At 40.6% G+C, this 19008-nt stretch overlaps 1 protein-coding gene across 1 annotated transcript in view; it reads left to right on the top strand.

The window, feature by feature from the left end:
- The window catches only part of NR3C2 (nuclear receptor subfamily 3 group C member 2), a 185115-nt gene extending 166331 nt beyond the window's left edge, over positions 1-18784 (top strand). The window contains exons 6-8 of the mRNA XM_005418096.2: positions 2806-2936; positions 6557-6714; positions 14996-18784. Of these exons, the coding sequence (XP_005418153.1) occupies positions 2806-2936; positions 6557-6714; positions 14996-15151 (445 nt within the window). The 3' untranslated portion in view covers positions 15152-18784. The remainder of the gene's footprint in view (positions 1-2805; positions 2937-6556; positions 6715-14995) is intronic.
- The last annotated feature ends 224 nt before the right edge of the window (positions 18785-19008 follow it).

The raw sequence follows: 19008 nt of genomic DNA on the forward strand, positions 1-19008 counted from the left end.
GCAGAAGTGTGAATGGCTGGTGGCTGCAGTGGGAATGGCTGGTGGCAGCAGTGGGAATGGCTGGTAACAGTGGGAATGGCTGGTGGCTGCAGTGGGAATGGCTGGACTCCCTGCCCATCCAGAGGGCTGCGGGAAAGGTCAGACAAAATGTGAGCTGGGCATTACTTTAAGCCTGTAAGGAGACACTCGGGGAACTTAAGATGGATTAACTTAAGGTGTAAAGTTTAAAGCGCATTATTATGAAGGAGGATTAAGCTGAACTGAGCTAATGACACCACTTCTGAATGCATATCCAAACAGCGGATTCAGAGCTTTGGCTCAACGCTTTTTGTTACTTAAATGTACTTACCTTCTTAAATGTCCCCATAAAGATACGTGCCCTTATATTCCTGATCTTCATGTCTTCCGTTTTTCATGTTGAGAGGTTCAGGAGCTGTGTCAGAGTGGGTTTGGTTGGATGGGATTTGCCTTTTTCATCCCGCCTTTTTTTTTTCATTTAAATTTTTCCGTGTGATGGTAAAGGCATTTGTGATGACTTGATGGCATTTATTCTTAGCTGATGTGTTTGGTGAGGAAAAAAATAACTTTGCTCATGTTATGCTGACATGCCTTAATTTCTCTGCACCTCTTCACTTTTATCATATTTCTATTGCTTTATTTTGTTGCTGCTCTCAAGGTATTGGATATCTGTGATGTCAGCATCTGAATTTTTCAAAAGCTCTGTAGCCTCTTATTCCACACAGTGTGGGGTTGAAAACCAAATACAAAGTTGACTTCCATAAACTCCCACAAAATGCTTATCTTTCATTAAACAGAGTCATGAATTAACTAACATAATTTTTAGTTGGTAATATTTTGTAAATAAGTAATAAATCAACCTAATTGATTTTTCAGGCGGCAAACTGATTTCAAATAATGTGTTTGCTGTTTATTAAACAAATCACTTAGTAACTCATTCTGTGCATCGTTTTATCTCGCTACAAACAATGCCATCAGGTTTTCCATGAGGGTAAGCCTAGAAACCAATATTTGTAAGTAGATAAAAAAATTAATATTTAAAAGACAGAAAGAAATAACTAACCAAAAAAAAAAACTGACTGTAACTGAAATTCTTCTATTTAGGCAATCACATATAAGCAAAACAAGTACAGAGAAAAACAAAAGGCAGAAAAATTTGGATGTCAGAAAAAGTGCGATGCAATGTAAAAAATCAAGTTTTTGAGTCAACACTTTTACAGTTAACTCACACAGAGAGTGTTTGGCCACTAAAAAAAAGGCATAAGAAACCTGAGACAAAACATCATAATGTTCTACCCTTCTTGCTGTGTGGCTTGTGGTATCTGATAAAAAATCTGTCACTTCTCTCTGTAGAGGTCAAACACAGGGATGGTGGCAGTGGCTTTTATATTCTCAGTCTGGAGGAACAGGAACAAACCTTGGTGTCCTGCAAAAGAAATGATGGATGTCATAGATGGCTCTTACTTGGAGAGCTGCTGTCTCTGGCCAGCTGAGATACACTTCAAAATGTAGAATTTAAAATACAAATGTCCTTTATTAATCATTTGCCTCTTGAGTTTGGTGTGTATCCCTCAGAGCCTCCTGGGAGCAGTCCATGGTGCATAATAAAAACAAATACGTGTGGCATTACTCCTACTATTAAATGTAATTAAAAAAAAAAAAAAGAAGCTGGAAGTTCTTAGTCTCAAAAAAAGAGGGTGGAGTAGGGGAAAAGTGCAGAGCCCATCTAACAATGGGGAGTCTGCTTTATTAGTATTAAAGAGGAAAATGAAATTGCTCTGGCAGCAGTGCAATAAAACACCAGGAAGATTATGTCAGTCTTTGTTTGCACACAGTATGATTCTTCTCTTTCACCAGCCAATTTGTATATTTGAAAAAGCATTTGCTTGGTTAAAATAATGAGCTGAACTTTATCCAATTCCCCAATTATACAAAAATTTGTTAGAACAAATACAGACAATTGGTTTTGAGCAACTGAAAAAAAGAGGAGTAGTGGCCATGGAACAGTTATGGGGCCTTGTCTCCATACCTGCACACGCACACACACACATACACATATATATATATATCTCACAGTTTCTGCTGAGACAGGCAACTCTCAATGACTCTTTTCTGTAGCTGTTGTGATTTGACATGGCAGCTTCAGAAATTTAGCAAAATTCTAACTAATTCTGCCTGAAACTTGAGCAGGATAGGTTAGCCTAGGATTACCTCAGAGAAAAGAGACAAGGTCTGAAGTTAAATTTATGAAAGTATATTTAAAGATACAAGTCATGTATCCTAATTATTTTATGCTTTAACAGGTCTGTGTTAATGAAGGAGTTCATTTTTTTAATATATTCCTTTATTCCAGATTGTTTTAGATTACTAGTTTGGGAAAAAAGCGCATGTTTTTTTGAATATTTTAGTGTTTGAACAGGAGATGTCACCTGGTAGGGGAGTGTATCATCTAGAGCATGCATTCAGTGGGTGTAGGTTTGTTCCCCTATTGTACCAGCTGTGACCTCTTCAGCAGGCACACTTCCATCAGCCAGGGCAGAGCTGAACAAACACTGACAATTCAAATGCCTTTTAAAACGCTTTTCCCACCTCACTAATCCCATCAGTGACAAAACTCAAATGATTTCCGTGGACTTCCACCTTTTCCGTGGTCTGCCGGGTAGCGAGGTGAGCTCAGCCATCGCTGCAGGTGGTGTAGGAGCAGGGTGGTGCCCAGTGATGCCCCTGCAGGTTGTGCTCTCCCTGGTGTGTATTCATGCCCTGGATGTTGTTCCCCTGTCTCCGCAGGGAGCGGATGCGCCAGTCGGCGATGTTCGAGCTGTGCCAGGGCATGCACCAGATCAGCCTGCAGTTCGTGCGCCTGCAGCTCAGCTTCGAGGAGTACACCATCATGAAAGTGCTGCTGCTCTTGAGCACAGGTGAGTTGGGCCCGTGGTTATGTGGGAACGCTTGAAAATATCCCAGTTCACAAAGAGATGCAGTGGTTCTAACCAACTTGGCAAAAGAGCCAAACTGTTTCCAGCTGGGCCGCAGGAATAAGCCTGGGTTTAGGCCTTGGGGTTTATCTGCAGTTAGCACGGGAAGTGTCTTTGCAATTGGAGTGTGTCATGTGCATTGGAGGGACAGGAGCGGCCAGGCACGGGACTTTGGCCCCCCCTTTCCATAGGGTGACCTCAGACATGCCAGGCAAGTGCCACAGCGGTGGGGATTGAGGGAAAATCCCTGCTAAACATTCAAAGCCACCAGGGTTTGGCTGACTCAACGTGACCTTCAGGATCAAAAGATGTGCATTGCCTGTTCTGCAGAGCAGGTGATCTTGTAATGCCAAGTAACTTGAGAATGGAAAGCCTTCCACAGGCTTCTGAAAGTTTAATAAATGACAGTGCATGCTTCCTTTTTTTCTCTTGAGCATCATGCTTTGAGTTTTAAGACACAAAATTATATCTTGGTGCTTGTTATAGCACTGTGTGGTAATTAGCAGATCTCTTGATCTTATCTTACTGAAAATACTGAAAACCTCCTGTCCCAGTGCAATTGTATAAATACACAGGCAGTTTGTACATTACTTTTCCATCAGTAACAGCCTGTAAACCTGTAAGCAAATGTTATTCTGTGGAATCCTGCTCCTTTTTGTGGGGAACAACTTAGTGACACCATGGCAAGCCAGCTCTCTGGTTAAAGTACCTGCCTTTGAGTGGGGACATGGGGCTGCAGTTCCTGTCAGAGCTGGAGGGCGTTTGGATCCTCTAACAGAAACTTCCTGGGGCTGTGAGTTTTTTGGGCTCAGCCATCTCCCTCCCTTCCCTCTTCCAACTGAAGCTGTTCCAGCTTGCTGGGATTGGGAGAGACACCACTTTTTGGGGGTCCCTTTGTGTCCTGGCCTGCAGAGTCTGACCCGTGGTCCCACTCCACCAAGGGCTGGAAATGGTCAGCCAGTGAACCTGGAACAGTGGGGAGGGGCTGTACTCCAGGCTTGCCCTGAAGGGTAAATGGGCTTTTTTTTTTTGAGGATTGTCACTCGTCCTGTTTCCAGAAGCAATGTGCTCAGGGAGGGTTTGGCTCTCAAAATGTTCTTGAGAGAGTGTCTGGATTGGAGATCTGCCTCTGCAGCATTTTAATCAGCCTTAAAGGGGAAGAATCTTTAGAAAAATAACCTGAAGGCATTCTAAAAATGCAGCAAAATGTCTCTAAGTCAAGTATTTATTATTCTACCCTCTTGAGAGTATAAACTAATGAGTTATTGCAAGAATCTGTTAGGTGAGATCAGTCTGGCCAATTAACTTCAGTGAGCTGGGTCCCTTTCAAACACACACCATGGTCACTAGAAAACTGCTAAAAATAGTTTGTTTGGGGAGAATCAGGATATTTATATTAGAGAGAGAGAAAAAGGAGAGCAAAATGGAAATGGAGGTGGTGATAAAACCCAGAAAGCGTCAAGTGAAGGGCAGCAAACCTGGTTTTGAGTGCTTGCACCTTGGTACAGTCTTATGACAGAAAACTCCAGGTTTGTTTTCATTTAAATTCTTTTATTGAATCATATGATGAATAGAGTACAAGTTATTCTGAAACTTTCATGGCGACCACATCAAGGAAGTTTCACTCCATTTACATGTGGAAGAAACCACACATTACAACTCAGTTGTTTTCTTGCTTTCCACAGACCATAGATTTTGGGAACTTGCCAACAGTATTGCTGCATTTAATAAGTAAAATCAGAAACACTGGGCAAACCTCCAGAATTTCATGTTTTGCTTGAGTTCTCTTTATTTGTGGTCTTTCTTTCTTCCTTAATAATCTGGCTGGGGCGATAGTATAATAATTTTCAGACAGAACAGTAAAATACATAGTAGTAGACAAAGAAAGAGTGACTCTAACAGCCTGTAAGCACTGTACATATTAAAGGAGCTGTAAAGCCTGTGCATTTTGTGTGAGGGCCACAGCATGCTCTGATGGCTTTACTTATCTTGATTGGTGCCTCTGTGCTCATTCACCTTGAACTGAATTTGTAGATTTGTTCCAGACAGTTTCTTTTATCTGTCAGCTGACTAAGAGAGTTTGCGTCTAGAATTTGAAAATTAAATGAACATATGATATTTATACTGTGATTGTGTAATATAAATATATAATATTTACCAAGCAGCAGGCAGGCTGGTGTGTAACCTCCTAGGCTTTTTCTAAAGATTCTTTCTTGTGCCCCTTTCCAGCACTTGGTGGCCTGACGTCCTTGCTGCTCTTGTGGTGGTGGTACAGCTCCTCCTCGTTCCCCATTGCTAAATTGCTCTTGTAGATACTGATGCTTTTTCTTAAAACTTCTACTCTGGAGCCATTTAGGGAAGTTGCTACATACTTCTGATGTGATTTCAGTGGTATGGAGGGCAATTGAGAGGATTTAGAAGAGAAGGAAGTGTATGAATAAGACAGTTTCTGTCAAGAGGTTAAGTCAGGGTAAGCTGAATTGGAAGATCACCTTTTTTTTCCTTTCTCTTTTTAGTAGGTAACTTCCTATTTAGCTTAATCTGACATAGTTTTCTGACTTACCTAAGAAATAAAGTCACTCATATACAGACCATATTTTATTTTCCTTCTATGGACTATGCCTAAGACATACAGGGAAAAAAATGCATTTGATGGTTAAGCAGTGTTCATGAATTTGGATATTAAACCTCAGAATATTTTAAGTAATGTTGGTAATTACCCCTTTGGAGTTTTCATAGGGATCTGATCCTAATAAGCCATTCCTTTTTGGGGCAGAACCTGCAGGAGTGTTTGCAGTCCATTAAGAAATAGGGTATTTGCTTTTGTAATCAGCCCTGCTGATATTGGTCACAATAAAAAGTATCAGAAAACTGTACTTCTGACCCATTTATAAAATGATGATTCCATGATCATGATTCTATCTCTGTTTGGCAGATGGAAACTTCAACAGTACGCTAGAAATGCTTGCAACTGTCTGCCATGGTCAAGCACTGGGTCAGGATGCCTGTTAGGAAAACAGACTTTGTTCTGTGCAGAAAAATGGCTCTGTTTTGTTCTAGATGCTATGCAGATGCTTGCTAACATTCAAAGAAATTTTAGATCTTACTTGATGGCATAAAAATGTGTCACTTGGTCTAGCATTTCTGTAGATAACAGCTGTGATTCTGTACCTTCTCCTCCTCTGCCAAGTGTGGGGAATCACTGAAGAATGATAAATCACGTTTTCAGCTTCTAACAAAATACCCTTGATCCATCTGCTTGGGTTTTATGTGGTTGGATTGTATTGAAAGCAGTTTGGACATGAGGCTAGCATGTGTCGTATTTCTGAGATGTTATCTTGTCCTCTGCCACAGCTCCTGCAATCACACATCTGGAGAGGATGCCTGAATCGCTTGAGAATCTGTGTGATGTTGTTGATCCCTCACCAATGTCTGTAAAATTACGGACTTTGCTTAAAGGTTTCATTCCTTCATCCGCTGACTGCTGTAACTGTTTAAGTATGCACATCAAAAGAATAAGCAATGCAGTTAATACTAATTTCAGACTGTCTTTTCAATGACAGTTCCCAAGGATGGTCTCAAAAGCCAAGCTGCATTTGAAGAAATGAGGGCAAATTACATTAAAGAACTAAAGAAGATGGTAACTAAATGTCCAAGTAACTCTGGGCAAAGCTGGCAGAGATTCTACCAACTGACTAAACTTCTTGACTCCATGCATGATGTAAGTATAACTCCTCAGGGAGCGCAGAAAAGTTAAGCAAAAAATCTCTCCTTTAAGGTAAACAAGTAGTCTTTAATTGTGTTAACTGACAGAGAGACAAAAAACAGCCATATTCTTTGTAAAGGGACATCTGAGAGAAGTTGTTAGAAGAACTTAAGAAGTTAAAATAAGAAAGTAGAAGTCATAAAGGTGAAAGGTTCAGGGTTAGTGTGTTACACATCCAACGTGCCTGATGTGCCAATAAACACAGAATTCATTTGGTGGTCTTTTACAGCTAGGTTTGTAATCATGATGACTTTAAAAGATGCACTGTCTTTGAAGCCATCCTGGGTGTTTGAAGCTTTATTTGAACTTTTCAAGTGGAAGATTCCTTGTTGTGTTATTTCTGCCTTCCTGCCTTATTCCAGAACAAAGTGTTTTACATGTCTCAGGTGTGAGATGTGATGAATGACATAGGAAACTAAAGGTTTGGTCTCAAAGCACCTGGGCTGCTGATCCTCTGCCCAGAGTGACCGAGTGGTTGTGGTAGGTGTGGTAGATTCCAGAAGGGGTGTCCATAATGTTGAGCTGTTTAGCTGGGAGCGACCTGGTTCTAGCCAGTGTAACGGTAAGTACAAAATTTACCTCTGCAGCAGCAGGGCTGTATCTCCTTTAACTTGCTCTGAGGGAGCCTGCAGCCTCTACAGAGGAAACAAGTGACCCACTGGTACGGTCTCCTCAAGCTGAGGGTTTCCCTAGTGCCCCCTGAGAGTTCCCTGGGGACCAGGCCATTGCCTGGGCCAGCAAGGCTGGCACCCATCCTCTCCAAAGCTGTGCCATGGAGCAGCAAGTGATGGGAGACTCCTGGGGCCAGCGAGAGTGACCTTTAGCTGTGTTTGGGTACATGAGAGGAGGGCTCCCAGCATGCTCATGACCCTCCCAGTAAAATCTGGCAAATTGCAGCAAAGGAGAAAACTGCCCTACTCCATCCTGGCTGGGATGGGGTTAGGGAAGGATCTTTGCTGCATGAAGAAGCTACAGCACTTGCTTTCAGAGCCTGCATACAAGTGTCTTTGTACTTGCCTTAAATTTCATTTTGCAGAGACGGTACAGTACGGTGCACTTCAGGTCATATCGGTGTAAGAGCCTCAGGTCTGTTTACAGAATGTACATATGGAATTATTTTTCAAATGTTGTTCTGTTGTTCGTTAAAACATTGCAAAGCTTAGTGGGAGGCAGGGGGAGTATTATTAGTACTGCAGTAATAGCTCATTCTTCAGAGATCAGGTTTCACTTGCTCAGTGCCAGCAAAGGAAGTTGTAGTGTTTTAGTGGAAAAAAAAAAGGGATGGGTGATAAAATCATTTGCAAGAATTCACATCTGACCCTCGAGGCAGCTTAACAAACCCCTGCATTTATGAAGTTTTCCAATCCTCTTCAGGATAGGCAGTGTCTGATTTGTTGCTGAAATTGGAGGGTTTGTGTGGTTAAGGTGACTGGATGACAGGCTCGTGCTTACTGAGAGCGCTCCCATGTCCTACAGACATTTTCCAAAACACAGCATTAGCCATTGGGAGCTGAACTAACCAGAGGAAGCAGGCTGCTCTTGCATTTTATTTAATTTTTAATTAAGCTATTTTTGCATTACTTTTGTTTTAATAGTCAAAGGACTTTTTAAAGAAAGTCCCATTGTCAGCAATCTCTGTTAGAAAGGCTGGTTTGTCTCCACAACAGTGCTTCCTTTCAGAGATGATACTGGAGACTTGTTCAACAAGGGCACTTGTTTGTTTTTTCTCTTTAAAACAGGTTTTTTTGGGTTTTTTTTGGTTTTGTTTTTTTTTTGCTTTTTGGTTTTTGAAATCCATCAGAATAAATTTACACTGGTGATAATATTAATGAGAAGTGAGAATTAATATTCTCTCCCCACTGCCTGTTAGTGAAGAATTTCTCCGTTCAAACTACGTGAATGCAAATTTTCTGCTTGGTTCCTTAGTCTAGGAGGAATGCTTCCTCAGCTATAACCTATGTATTTTTAACTTACTCCATTATAATTTCAGAGGATCAGAATATATTTGGCGCTGGGCAGTCTAACTGGAGCTGAGGCCCCATGTTTACATGCTGCTGTAGTCTTGGCATTGGCATTTTCAGTGCAAGCCTGAAGGGGCTGGTGCACAATCCATGCTTGTTCAGCTCCTGCTGTATCCAGCTTGTCCATCTGAGCAGAGCAGCGTCTCATCACTCGTGGAATTCACTTTACCTGAGTGTAGGGGCAAGCAGTAAAGAACTCTGCTCCTTTGCACCTCCAGACTTGCTTTCATCAACCTCATTTATAAGACATCTGTCTGAAGAATATATGAAATACAGTGTGTGGAAATATCAAATTACAGTGTGCTTGGCTTATATAATATGAGGAAGAAAAAGAAAACCCAAACAAGATGGTTTTACATTGCTCAGTATGCTAAATCATTCATCCACACAGCAAACATATGTGCAGGTAGGAAAGTGCCAAGCTGGGGAAATAAGAAATTTTCAAGAAGGCCAGGCAGGCACTTAAGTATTTGAAAACATCAGCAACTTTATTTAATGATCCATAGAGCCTCAAAGCACCTTAAAAATAAGAGATGGAAGCCCATCCAGGGCAGACAAGATGAAGAGGGTTTTGTCCATGTGCACACCTGTGCTGGGCCTCTGGAGCCCGCCTGCAGCCTGCCCTGCCACTCTGTCTGCATGGTGCTGTGTGGAAGCCGTGGGTTAGTGGTGAACATGGCACTGCTGGGATAACAGCTGGACTCCGTGATCTCAGAGGTCTTTCCCAAACTTAATGATTCTATGATCCTGTATTTCCTTCTTGTAGAGATTGTATTTCTCTTCTTTTGGGTGGCTCATGTGCATCATGTCCTGAAGAACCACAGTGTAGCAAGGACAGCGCCCCTCTCTACCTAGACTCCAAAAGTTTTGGTCTTGTGCCTGTGAATGGCCGTGGGCATTTCAGGGAGAGATGCACATGCAGCACTTGGATGGAGGTGAAGTGCCTGACAAACACCCTCAGGAACATTAGAAACAGATGTCCTGCACATGGTATCAAAAACTTCATCTGGATCCTCCTCGGCATCTCCTGTTGGCTTTGGCAGGAAGGGCTGTATATTGCATGGCAGGCCTCGTTTCATATAGAGACTGTGTAGTGTATGGTTGGGCAGTTTGCAGAACAAAAGCTGAATTTGGTTTCAATCTGGCTGATACTAAACAGGCTTTGAGTGAAGAGGGCTTTTGTTTCGATGCCATGACATTAAACCCTAATGTGAACCTTCCCCTTGGCAAGGCAGCGCCCTGCGCTGTCATTTACTTGTTGACGTTTTCTGCCAAACAAAAATAAATTCTTTAAGGCTCATGCTGCTGAATAATTAATTTTTTATGGTTCCTGAAGGGAATACTTTATAGCTGAGGTGGATCTTTCCATAGGCTGAGAGCGCCAGGATTTCACTCGCTGAAAGAGCTGACAGTGGGAATAAGGGCACGGATCCTCCGGGGGCAGGGCTGCACGGGATGCTGTGCTGGATGCAAATGTGCCTCTGCAGGTTCCTAATCCCACAGATACAAAACTGCAGATGAGCCCCTCAGCTGTCACCAACACCTTTGGGTACACTTATTTCTGCTCCTGATCTGCCCAAGTTGTGTCCCACAGCTGATGAGCAGTTTGGAGCCTCGTTCCGGTCCCAGTGCCTGAATTCTCAGGGTGAACATTTTCTCTGTTTAGTGAGAGGATAGATCCTGCCTCTACTCCCAGAGCAGCAGCCATGTGGGAGTGTGCCAGGTGTGTGTTGTGGCAGCTAATATGCATCTGTCAAGTGAGAAATTGATTCCCAGCTCCCTAATGTAGACAGAAGCTACTCTGAGAATCGTCTTGCTCAGTTTGTGATGGTCTGATCCCTCTTCCTTCACGTTTGTTGGTGTTTGCTGGGGAAGGGCAGAACCCCACTACTGTTGAAGAGCAAAGGAGACTTGGCTCTAAGTTTGTGCTGGCCAAAGGATGAGGATGTTTCATTGCTGTGTGATGCTGTGGGTGCATCCTCCAGGCACAGAACATGAGTTGAACTCAGACTCTTCTGTGGCATGTCCAGGTGTCAGGTGCTATGGTTTGGGTGTGCACAGGGTTATAAAGGAAACGTGAAAAAACGAGTGCAGTTCCTCAGTCAGATAACTGCATCAGTCCAGGCAGAACCAGGGTCCATGTTTGCTCTGCCAGATACTGTTAGTGCCTAATCAGTATGTATTTTATCCACCTTTTACTCCTTTCTAGCATGAGGCAAATTCTCTGCATAGGTATAACTAGAGGCTTTATCCCGTGGTACTCCCTGTGACGCTGGAAGGCTTTACAAGGCTTTACTCTTGGGTTAGAGTTCAGGATTTCCTAGGCACCTAGGAACTGGCCACTGTGGGTAACCAAAGGACATATGGATCTCCAAGAATCAGCCTGTAAGCCATCCCAGAGGGAATAACTTCCTTCCTGAGCCCTTGGACTAATAATTATTTTACATCATGGGATTTTCATAGGACTGGGAGTAAAAACAAATATAGTGATAATGGAATAATCAAGACCTGCTTGGCAGTGGTTTTCCTTAGCCTTCCTGGTTGTTGGAGCAGGAGTTTTGTATCCATGGCATGAAGTGGAAAAAGCAGGAAGGGACAGTAGTCCTAAACTCACCAAGGGCTCTGCTGGGTGAGGAAGGAGCTAGGTGGGCAGAGACCCATTCCTGAAAGGGACAGAAACAGGCAAATTAGAGTGTCTTTTTTTTTTTTTTTTTTTTCAATATAGGAGAACATTGAAGTTTCTGACAGTAATAGCTGTAGCTAATAATAGGAAGAAATTACTCAGCATTGTGTTGTTACCCTACTGCTGTCTTAATTGCTGTCTCAGTAGGCTTAATCACAGAGATGCTCCTGATAGAGAAGTGACTGAGGGCTTTCATACCACACTCAGAGATTCTGAGAGAATTTGGAGAAAAAGAAGCACAGAAATGTGCACCCTTGCAAATCCAATGTTCTTACCATTTCTGGAAATGCAAAGGCATCATGGTGAGATTTCCAAACTAAAATAAATTCTTTTTGCTGTAAAAATGGGGCAAGTGCTCAAAGGTCACTTTAACTGTATTAACTTCAGGGACTTCATTAAAGGATTCATTTTTTTTAATTATGAAGAACAGTATGCATGAAAAAGTCCATTTTATACACACCCCACCCTAATAACAGAAAATTACATTTGATTAATACTCCTATTTCTCAGAGGTGCTCAATACAGCATACAAATGCAAAAATTGATTAAGTAAAAATATCAGAATTGCTAAGACTGCTGTAGCCCTGGAAATGTTTGAAGCGCAGCGCACTGCAGGGGTAGTGATGAGAGAATTGGGAATTGTTTTAGTTGTGGCCTTAACTGCACTGCCAAGCTATAAGTCTTCAGAAGTGTGCTTCAGTAGCTGAAATAATTGAGATTGTAGAAGCCAGGATGTTTCTAGTCTCTATTGCACTGCTTGTGCAAACAGCAGTGCTTTCACTCTCACTGCTAAATTGGAGTTGTCTGTCACCCTGCTGGAGTGGGGGAGCTCTCAGCTTTTCCAGTATAAACCACCAGAAGTGGAGGGTAGAAGTGGTCAGCTAAAGTGTAGTCAGGAGTTCTGAGAGCACAGGGATTTTACAAGGCTTTAAAGAACAACCAGGAGTATATTTGATCTAGGAAATTCATAAGGCACGTTCACAGGTGCTGGATAGCTCGTGTTACCTTGCTTGTCACCTGTGGTGACAGTCACTGCAAAGACAGAGCTTGTGTGTTCCAAGAAAAAACAAACTTTTTGATATCCTTACTGAAGAGGGAACTTCTCTTTTAAAGCAGAAGACCATCTAAATTATTTACCTGTTACAAGTCAAAACTCCATCAGACAAATGCTGTTTGGGATGCAGAAGCAAGGACTTACATTTCAAAATTGACATTGCCTGTGGGACTTGAGTTTTTCATCCTTTCACTGCATTCCACATGCCAAGGCTGCTGAGCTGGCAGCACGCTGGTGCTTTTGAAAATGCACAGGAGCACACCTGCAGAAAATAGCCTGCTTATGGCTCAGCTCTTGGTCTGACAGCTTTATCTTTCTGACCTTAGCACAGTGTTTACATTTTCGTACTTCTGAGCTGGCTTTTAATTCTGCCACATTTTTCCTCTTTATTTTAAATTAATGCTTTCCCAGTCCCAAAAAGCCATGCAGCTTTCAAGGCTGGAGTTAAAAAGATCCTGACTGCAATCCCGTGGTCCTGGTGACACACGGGGTCACAGGTGTGACACATGTGCTTCCCAGTTCTCCCTTTTTCTTTATGTGGATGATTCTTGTCAAGTGTGTTAAAGCTGAGAGCTTAAGAAAGTGGAACAAAAGTTTTAGCAGACTAAATAGGTATAGAATATGTATTATCCTTAGGTATAAAAAATATATTATCCTTATCCTTCAACCCAAGTATGACATGATGGGAGGGTTCTAGGGATTTTCATTTAAATTGTTGTGCAAACTTAACCATTCTGCTCTGTGGTGAGATTTGTAGTGTGCTGTGCTGTGATCGTATCCATGATCACATGCTGGTTTTCTCCCACTGGACTGCCGACTTTTTTACAGAATAGAGTAGATTATGCTTCCTTCATTAGTGTTGTTTTTCATTTCCCCTGTCTGCATATTTACCAGACATAAATGTGTACTTGGTACTTCTAAAAGCTTGCAAAGAAGTCAGAATTAGTAATTTCTAGGTAGGATTTCCTGTGACCTGTCTCACCGGATCCAGAGGCCGCACACAGACGTGATGAGGTAGGAATTCAAGCTGCACAGAAGGCAGTGGGACAGAGGTGATCCCAACCCCCTCTCACATTCAGTGATGTGAACAAAGTTTAGGAAAAGGAGCACATTCACAGGGTCATTGTCAAGGCTTACTTTGCTTAGGGCTGGTGTTTGATGCCAGAGGCAGGGAGGAGGGAGTGGCAATCACACCAAGACACAGTTTCCTTCACTTTGGTTTTGTGCTGTTTAGAGTATTTTTGGCACAGGAGATATGCAGTAACAACCTCCTCCTCATGGGTAAAGTAAACCTTTGAACATCAGCATTTTTTCCTTGAAAACCAGATTATGTCTATGCTACTTATTTAGCATGCATCTGTTTAATTAATTAGTGTTGCTTCATGACATGCCAGATCATCAGCAATGACCTAAGCCCCAGCAAGCAGACTCATGTAGTGCTCAATAGCAGCAAGTCATGTGTTTGAGTGATCTCAGCACTTCTCTGGGATGTTCATAAACTGCTTACATGTTTGCAAGAACAGCTGTGAAAGTCCTGAAAATGAGCAATAAGGTATGGTGCTCCAGGATGGAAATATTGCTGCTCATATTTTTTTATTCATTTCCTTTTCTACCTTCCAGAAGTCCACTTTTATTTGCTCTATCTTTAACAGGGGCTTTATGGCAAAGTGCAATTCTGCATGGTAAGAATTGAAATTACAAACTTGTGTTTGATAAACGACACAAGCAGAAGTGTTTCAAGTCCTCTGCAAGGACACAAGGCGCCAAAATTAGTTTAATACTTAGATTTTTAAATAGCAGAGGCTCTTTCCTTCAATCACACAACAGTGTGTGAACTGCAGTGGAAGTTCACACACTCAGTGAAACCTGGATGTGCTTCATTCCTTCACATTTCTTAAAGATTGGGAAGGGTCCAACATACCATAAGGTTTTAGGAGATGCATTTAGGTCACAGCCACCAAAAACCTGTAGATTGTGTGTCTGTAAAACCTGAAATGCCACTGTGTCATGCAGCAGTTGGGTTGTTGAGCTGCAAACATCAGCTGCTCTGGCAGTTGTAGGCTGTGGGCCCTGGAGAATGCACTGAAGTTAACCAAATAATCTGATTTAATGTATGTGTATCCAGCTGAAGCAGAGAGATACAATAGTTTATGGCTGATCTTTTCCCCCTGGGCAGAAGCCTTTATTGCTGTAGACCTAGAGTTTTCGTGGTGTCCAGTTGCTGTTAGTGAAAGGAAAAGTGCAGCTAGGCTGAAAAATCAAATCTGTGGTCTCTTGGGTTTTCCTAGTTTGCTGATTTTTAATGAGTCAAGTAGCCCTTTGGCATTTGGGTTCTTTTGTTTGCTTTATAAGGCCTGTAAATGGACTGTCAGGTCAGAGTAAGATGGTATTTCTTGGAAATAATCAATTATCAGTGAGCTGTTGTTGTGTGCAAAAATACCGGTGTTTTCCTAAAAAGTGTTTCTTTCTGTATTTCAGCTTGTTAGTGACTTATTGGAATTCTGCTTCTACACCTTCCGAGAGTCTCAGGCACTGAAAGTAGAGTTTCCAGCCATGCTGGTGGAAATCATCAGTGACCAGCTACCAAAGGTGGAATCTGGGAATGCCAAGCCCCTGTACTTTCACAGGAAGTGATAGAAAATGTCTTAAATGGAAGAACTTTGCCTTAAGTTTCCCTGTGTTATTCCACACCCATGAAGGACCCAAGAAACCATATTTTAAACATGCTCTTTACACTTGTTCAGCAGTCTCTGAATAGTCTAAAATCATACGAAGGGTTTGGGGGAATGGAAAGCAGTTGACTTGGATTTGGCAAGACCTAGATGTTTGGAAATTACCCCATAACCCTAAAACACTTAGAAAATGTTCCTGTTCCTCTGGATGAAAAGCCATATCTAGTCAATAACTCTTTGATTTTGATATTTTAACAGATGGAGTTTTAAATATGCCATGTAGTTTCTGGTATTGTTTGCTTGTTTTAAAAGGGTTCGAGAACTAATGAGAACTTTTTAAAGCTTACCCTTGGTTTGCACATAAACGTAAAGTCAATATGGGGCATTAATATTCTTTTCTTGTAAAAAAAAAAAACCAAAAAAAGCAAAAAAAAAAATTACAAACAAAAGCTATATATATACACACACATATATACACAAACACAAACCCTAACGTGTAAAGTAATAACAGAACATTTGGTGTGGAATACTGTTATCCCCACCTGTGGCATTTGTTATCCCATGTTATCCCATCATAGATGATATACACTGTGTTAAGTGTCCATTTACTATTTAATTCAAAAGGATAAGATGTGAAAAACAAATGCCCTGGTATCAATTTATAGTATCTATTGTGCTGGCTTTACAAATAATTTTTTGCAGTCTTTTGCTGTACTGTACATTGCTGTATGTATAAATTGTGAAGGACCTGAAATAAGGTGTAAGGAACTTTTGTAAATGAGACAAAAAATCTTTAATGGTTAATAGGATGAACGGGAAAGTATTTTTGAAAGAACTCTATTTTGCTGGAGACTATTTAAGTACTATCTTTGTCTAAACAAACAAGGTAATTTTTTTGTAAAGTGAAATGTTCTGCATGCATAATGAACCGTTTACAGTGTATTTAAGAAAGGGAAAGCTGTGCCTTTTTTAGCATCATATCTAATTTACCATCCTACGGTATCTGTTGTAAATAACCATGCTTAACCTTTTCAGTTGTGTTTTAAGCCTTTCTATTTCTCTCTCTCTTTTCCTCCCCTTTTGTCTCTTGCAAGTGTATGTGACTTGAGCACATCTTAGAACTCCTGCTTCATATATCTGTAGGAAACTACACATTTTTGTGTTTGCCACTTTACCAAGGTTTCATTTAACAAGACAAATTATGGTCTCTCTCCAAAGCTTTTGCCAGCTTAATGATCTAGTGAGTTCTTGCCCTCTATTCCCTTTCTCTCTCGGGGGAACAGGGGCAAGCAACACGTTGAATGATTTTTCTTTTTTTACTAAGGTTTCCCAGATTGTTTGGTTTTGGTTTTGGTTTTGTTTTTTTCCTTCGAATACTGGATCTATAAAACATTTTAAAAGGTCAGATTATTATTTCAGATGGGGGAGATTGATCTCTGGTTATGCTGAAGGAAACATGCAGATCATTACAGTAAGTATATCAAAGAGATTTGTACTGGTGAGAGGGATGGTGAGGGATGATAAGGGCAGATAAGCTGAGTAGAATTTTTAGTGATAAGCTAAAAATGCCTGTAATTTTGTAAGCATTTTTGTAATAATCGGGATACATCCAAGAAGACAAATGTTCACACTACAAGTTCAACTCAGTTGGTCTGATTTTGTCTCAAAAATGTTTTCTCTAGAGTAAGACTGCAAAGAAGAGAATTTTTGAAGTGATTTTCACTATTTCACAATTTATAAGCAACTACAAGATTTTGGAGTAGAATAGAGGACAGGTGAACTTTTCTGAGGCTCAACTGTTGCTACCATATGCTCATGTTTAAATAGAATAGTTTTTCAGAGTCCTAATCTGTAGTGTTCTCTCTGGGTGCCACTGGTATTTTTGAGCTATAGTGTGTCCCTTGGCCGGTTGGAATGTAGCATTTCTTGTCAATGGTGGTCAAATTAAGAATTCTACACCCTTTCTGAACTCAAATTTGGAGGTGCACTGTGGTGCACTGAAGACAGTCAACGCTACTTGTCTTTTTAAATGACACCTGCCTTATGCAATGGTTAATCTGTAAAGACTGTATTCAGAGAGGATTTTTATATATAAATATATACATACATATATTATTTGCATTTTGGAAGTCTAATTCATAGGCAGATCTTTAAATACTGACCTGCACAGCAATATGAAAGCCAAACTTCCAACGTGAGATATACAGCATGCAGACTGGTTGTTTACAGTAAAGACACAGTCATACATCCATCTATTCATTTAGGTTTTTTTTTTAAAGTCTAAAATAGAAGATTTCAAAGCCAGGTTCTGGGTGAATACAGTCTGCAGCAGCTTTTTATATTAACAAAGTTACTGCCTCCTTTTCTGTCTCAGAGTAACTTTGCTTGACTAAAATAGCAAAGCCATATTCTACACTTCACTGTTAAATGCCTGTCCCAGTCCAAATTGTTGTCTGTTTGCTCCTATTTTTGTACCTTATTACTTTTAATCTTGGTTTGGTACAATTCATAATTCACAGAAACTTCATATAATTAAACACACTAAATTAGTTTTAAAAAGCAATTTATATCTTTATGCAAAAACGTATGTCTGTCTTTGCAAACAACTGTAAGCAGATTATAATAAATCCTTTACTTTAATCACCTGTTGTTTATGAAACCATTCATTGATTATTATTTTTTTGCTAGACATCATTGAAGTAATAGATACAATTGGATATAGATGTTGTAAGAGGCAGTATTCTCTTATCAAGGACACTTAAGCAGAATAGCCATCACTTTTTTTATCTAAACCTGTGTACAGAAAAAAGAAAAAGAAACCACAAAACCCAGCCCTAGTTTTTAGCTACCGGGAAGTTCTTTTGAATTTGTTTAGAATGAAATAGGCATTTGTCTCCTGCAAAATACAAGACAAACTATAACAGCTTTTAGAAAGTGGGCTTTTGTTCATCGAGCTAAATTATTTTGTTGTAAGAAGGAACAGGGATATGCAGCAAGAGCATTGTATACACAGTTAAAATGTAAAATAGTGTAATGTACTGCAGTGGGTATTTCAGGAATACTACACATCGTGCCACTGAGCAGTTGCACGGAGTAAAATAGAAAAGACTAAAGTTTGCAATATCAGAATCTTATTAAAAAGATACTTTACAATCAATCATGCAAAAAGCTAATTCACAGGGTGGTGTTTTTCACTGACTTGTTTAAACATTTATGAAATTAAAAAATTCTACAGTTAATGCACTTTTAATTGTTTATTAAAGATTTGACTTTTTTTAGAGCAATGTTTTCAGCTGGAGGTCAATGACTTGATAAGATAGACAGCAGTTCTGAGGCCAGGAAGCTCAGAGGAATGTTTAAGAATTCTTGGAGTTTAAATAGATTCCTGGATGAAAAAAGCAGCCAGCAGTATGGTGTAAACAGTAAAATCTATGCATAATGATGCATTTATAATTAGGGGTTTGCTTCTGTATGTTTAAAGCTTTTTAAATAAATAGAAAATATTGTTTGGTCTTTATGTTAATGTCTGCAAGTACCTATTTTTCTTTTTTTCTTTTTTTATACAAATTGTACAAATATACATGAATTAAACTGGTTTGATTGCAAGTATTTCTTGCATTTTAATCTCAGCTAGCTGCTGGTGCAGTGATATCCCTAGAGGCAAGCCTTCTGCTCATGCAGGAACAATACAGAACCAAAGAGTGGGTTGGGTTGGAAGGGACCTTAAAGATCATCCAGTTCCAACCTCCAGCCTTGGGCAGGGACACCTTCCACTAGACCAGGTGCTCAGAGCCCCATTTCACCTGGACACGAGCACTT

This window comes from Geospiza fortis, unplaced genomic scaffold, assembly GCF_000277835.1.
Source record: "Geospiza fortis unplaced genomic scaffold, GeoFor_1.0 scaffold11, whole genome shotgun sequence".
Classification (NCBI taxonomy): domain Eukaryota; kingdom Metazoa; phylum Chordata; class Aves; order Passeriformes; family Thraupidae; genus Geospiza; species Geospiza fortis.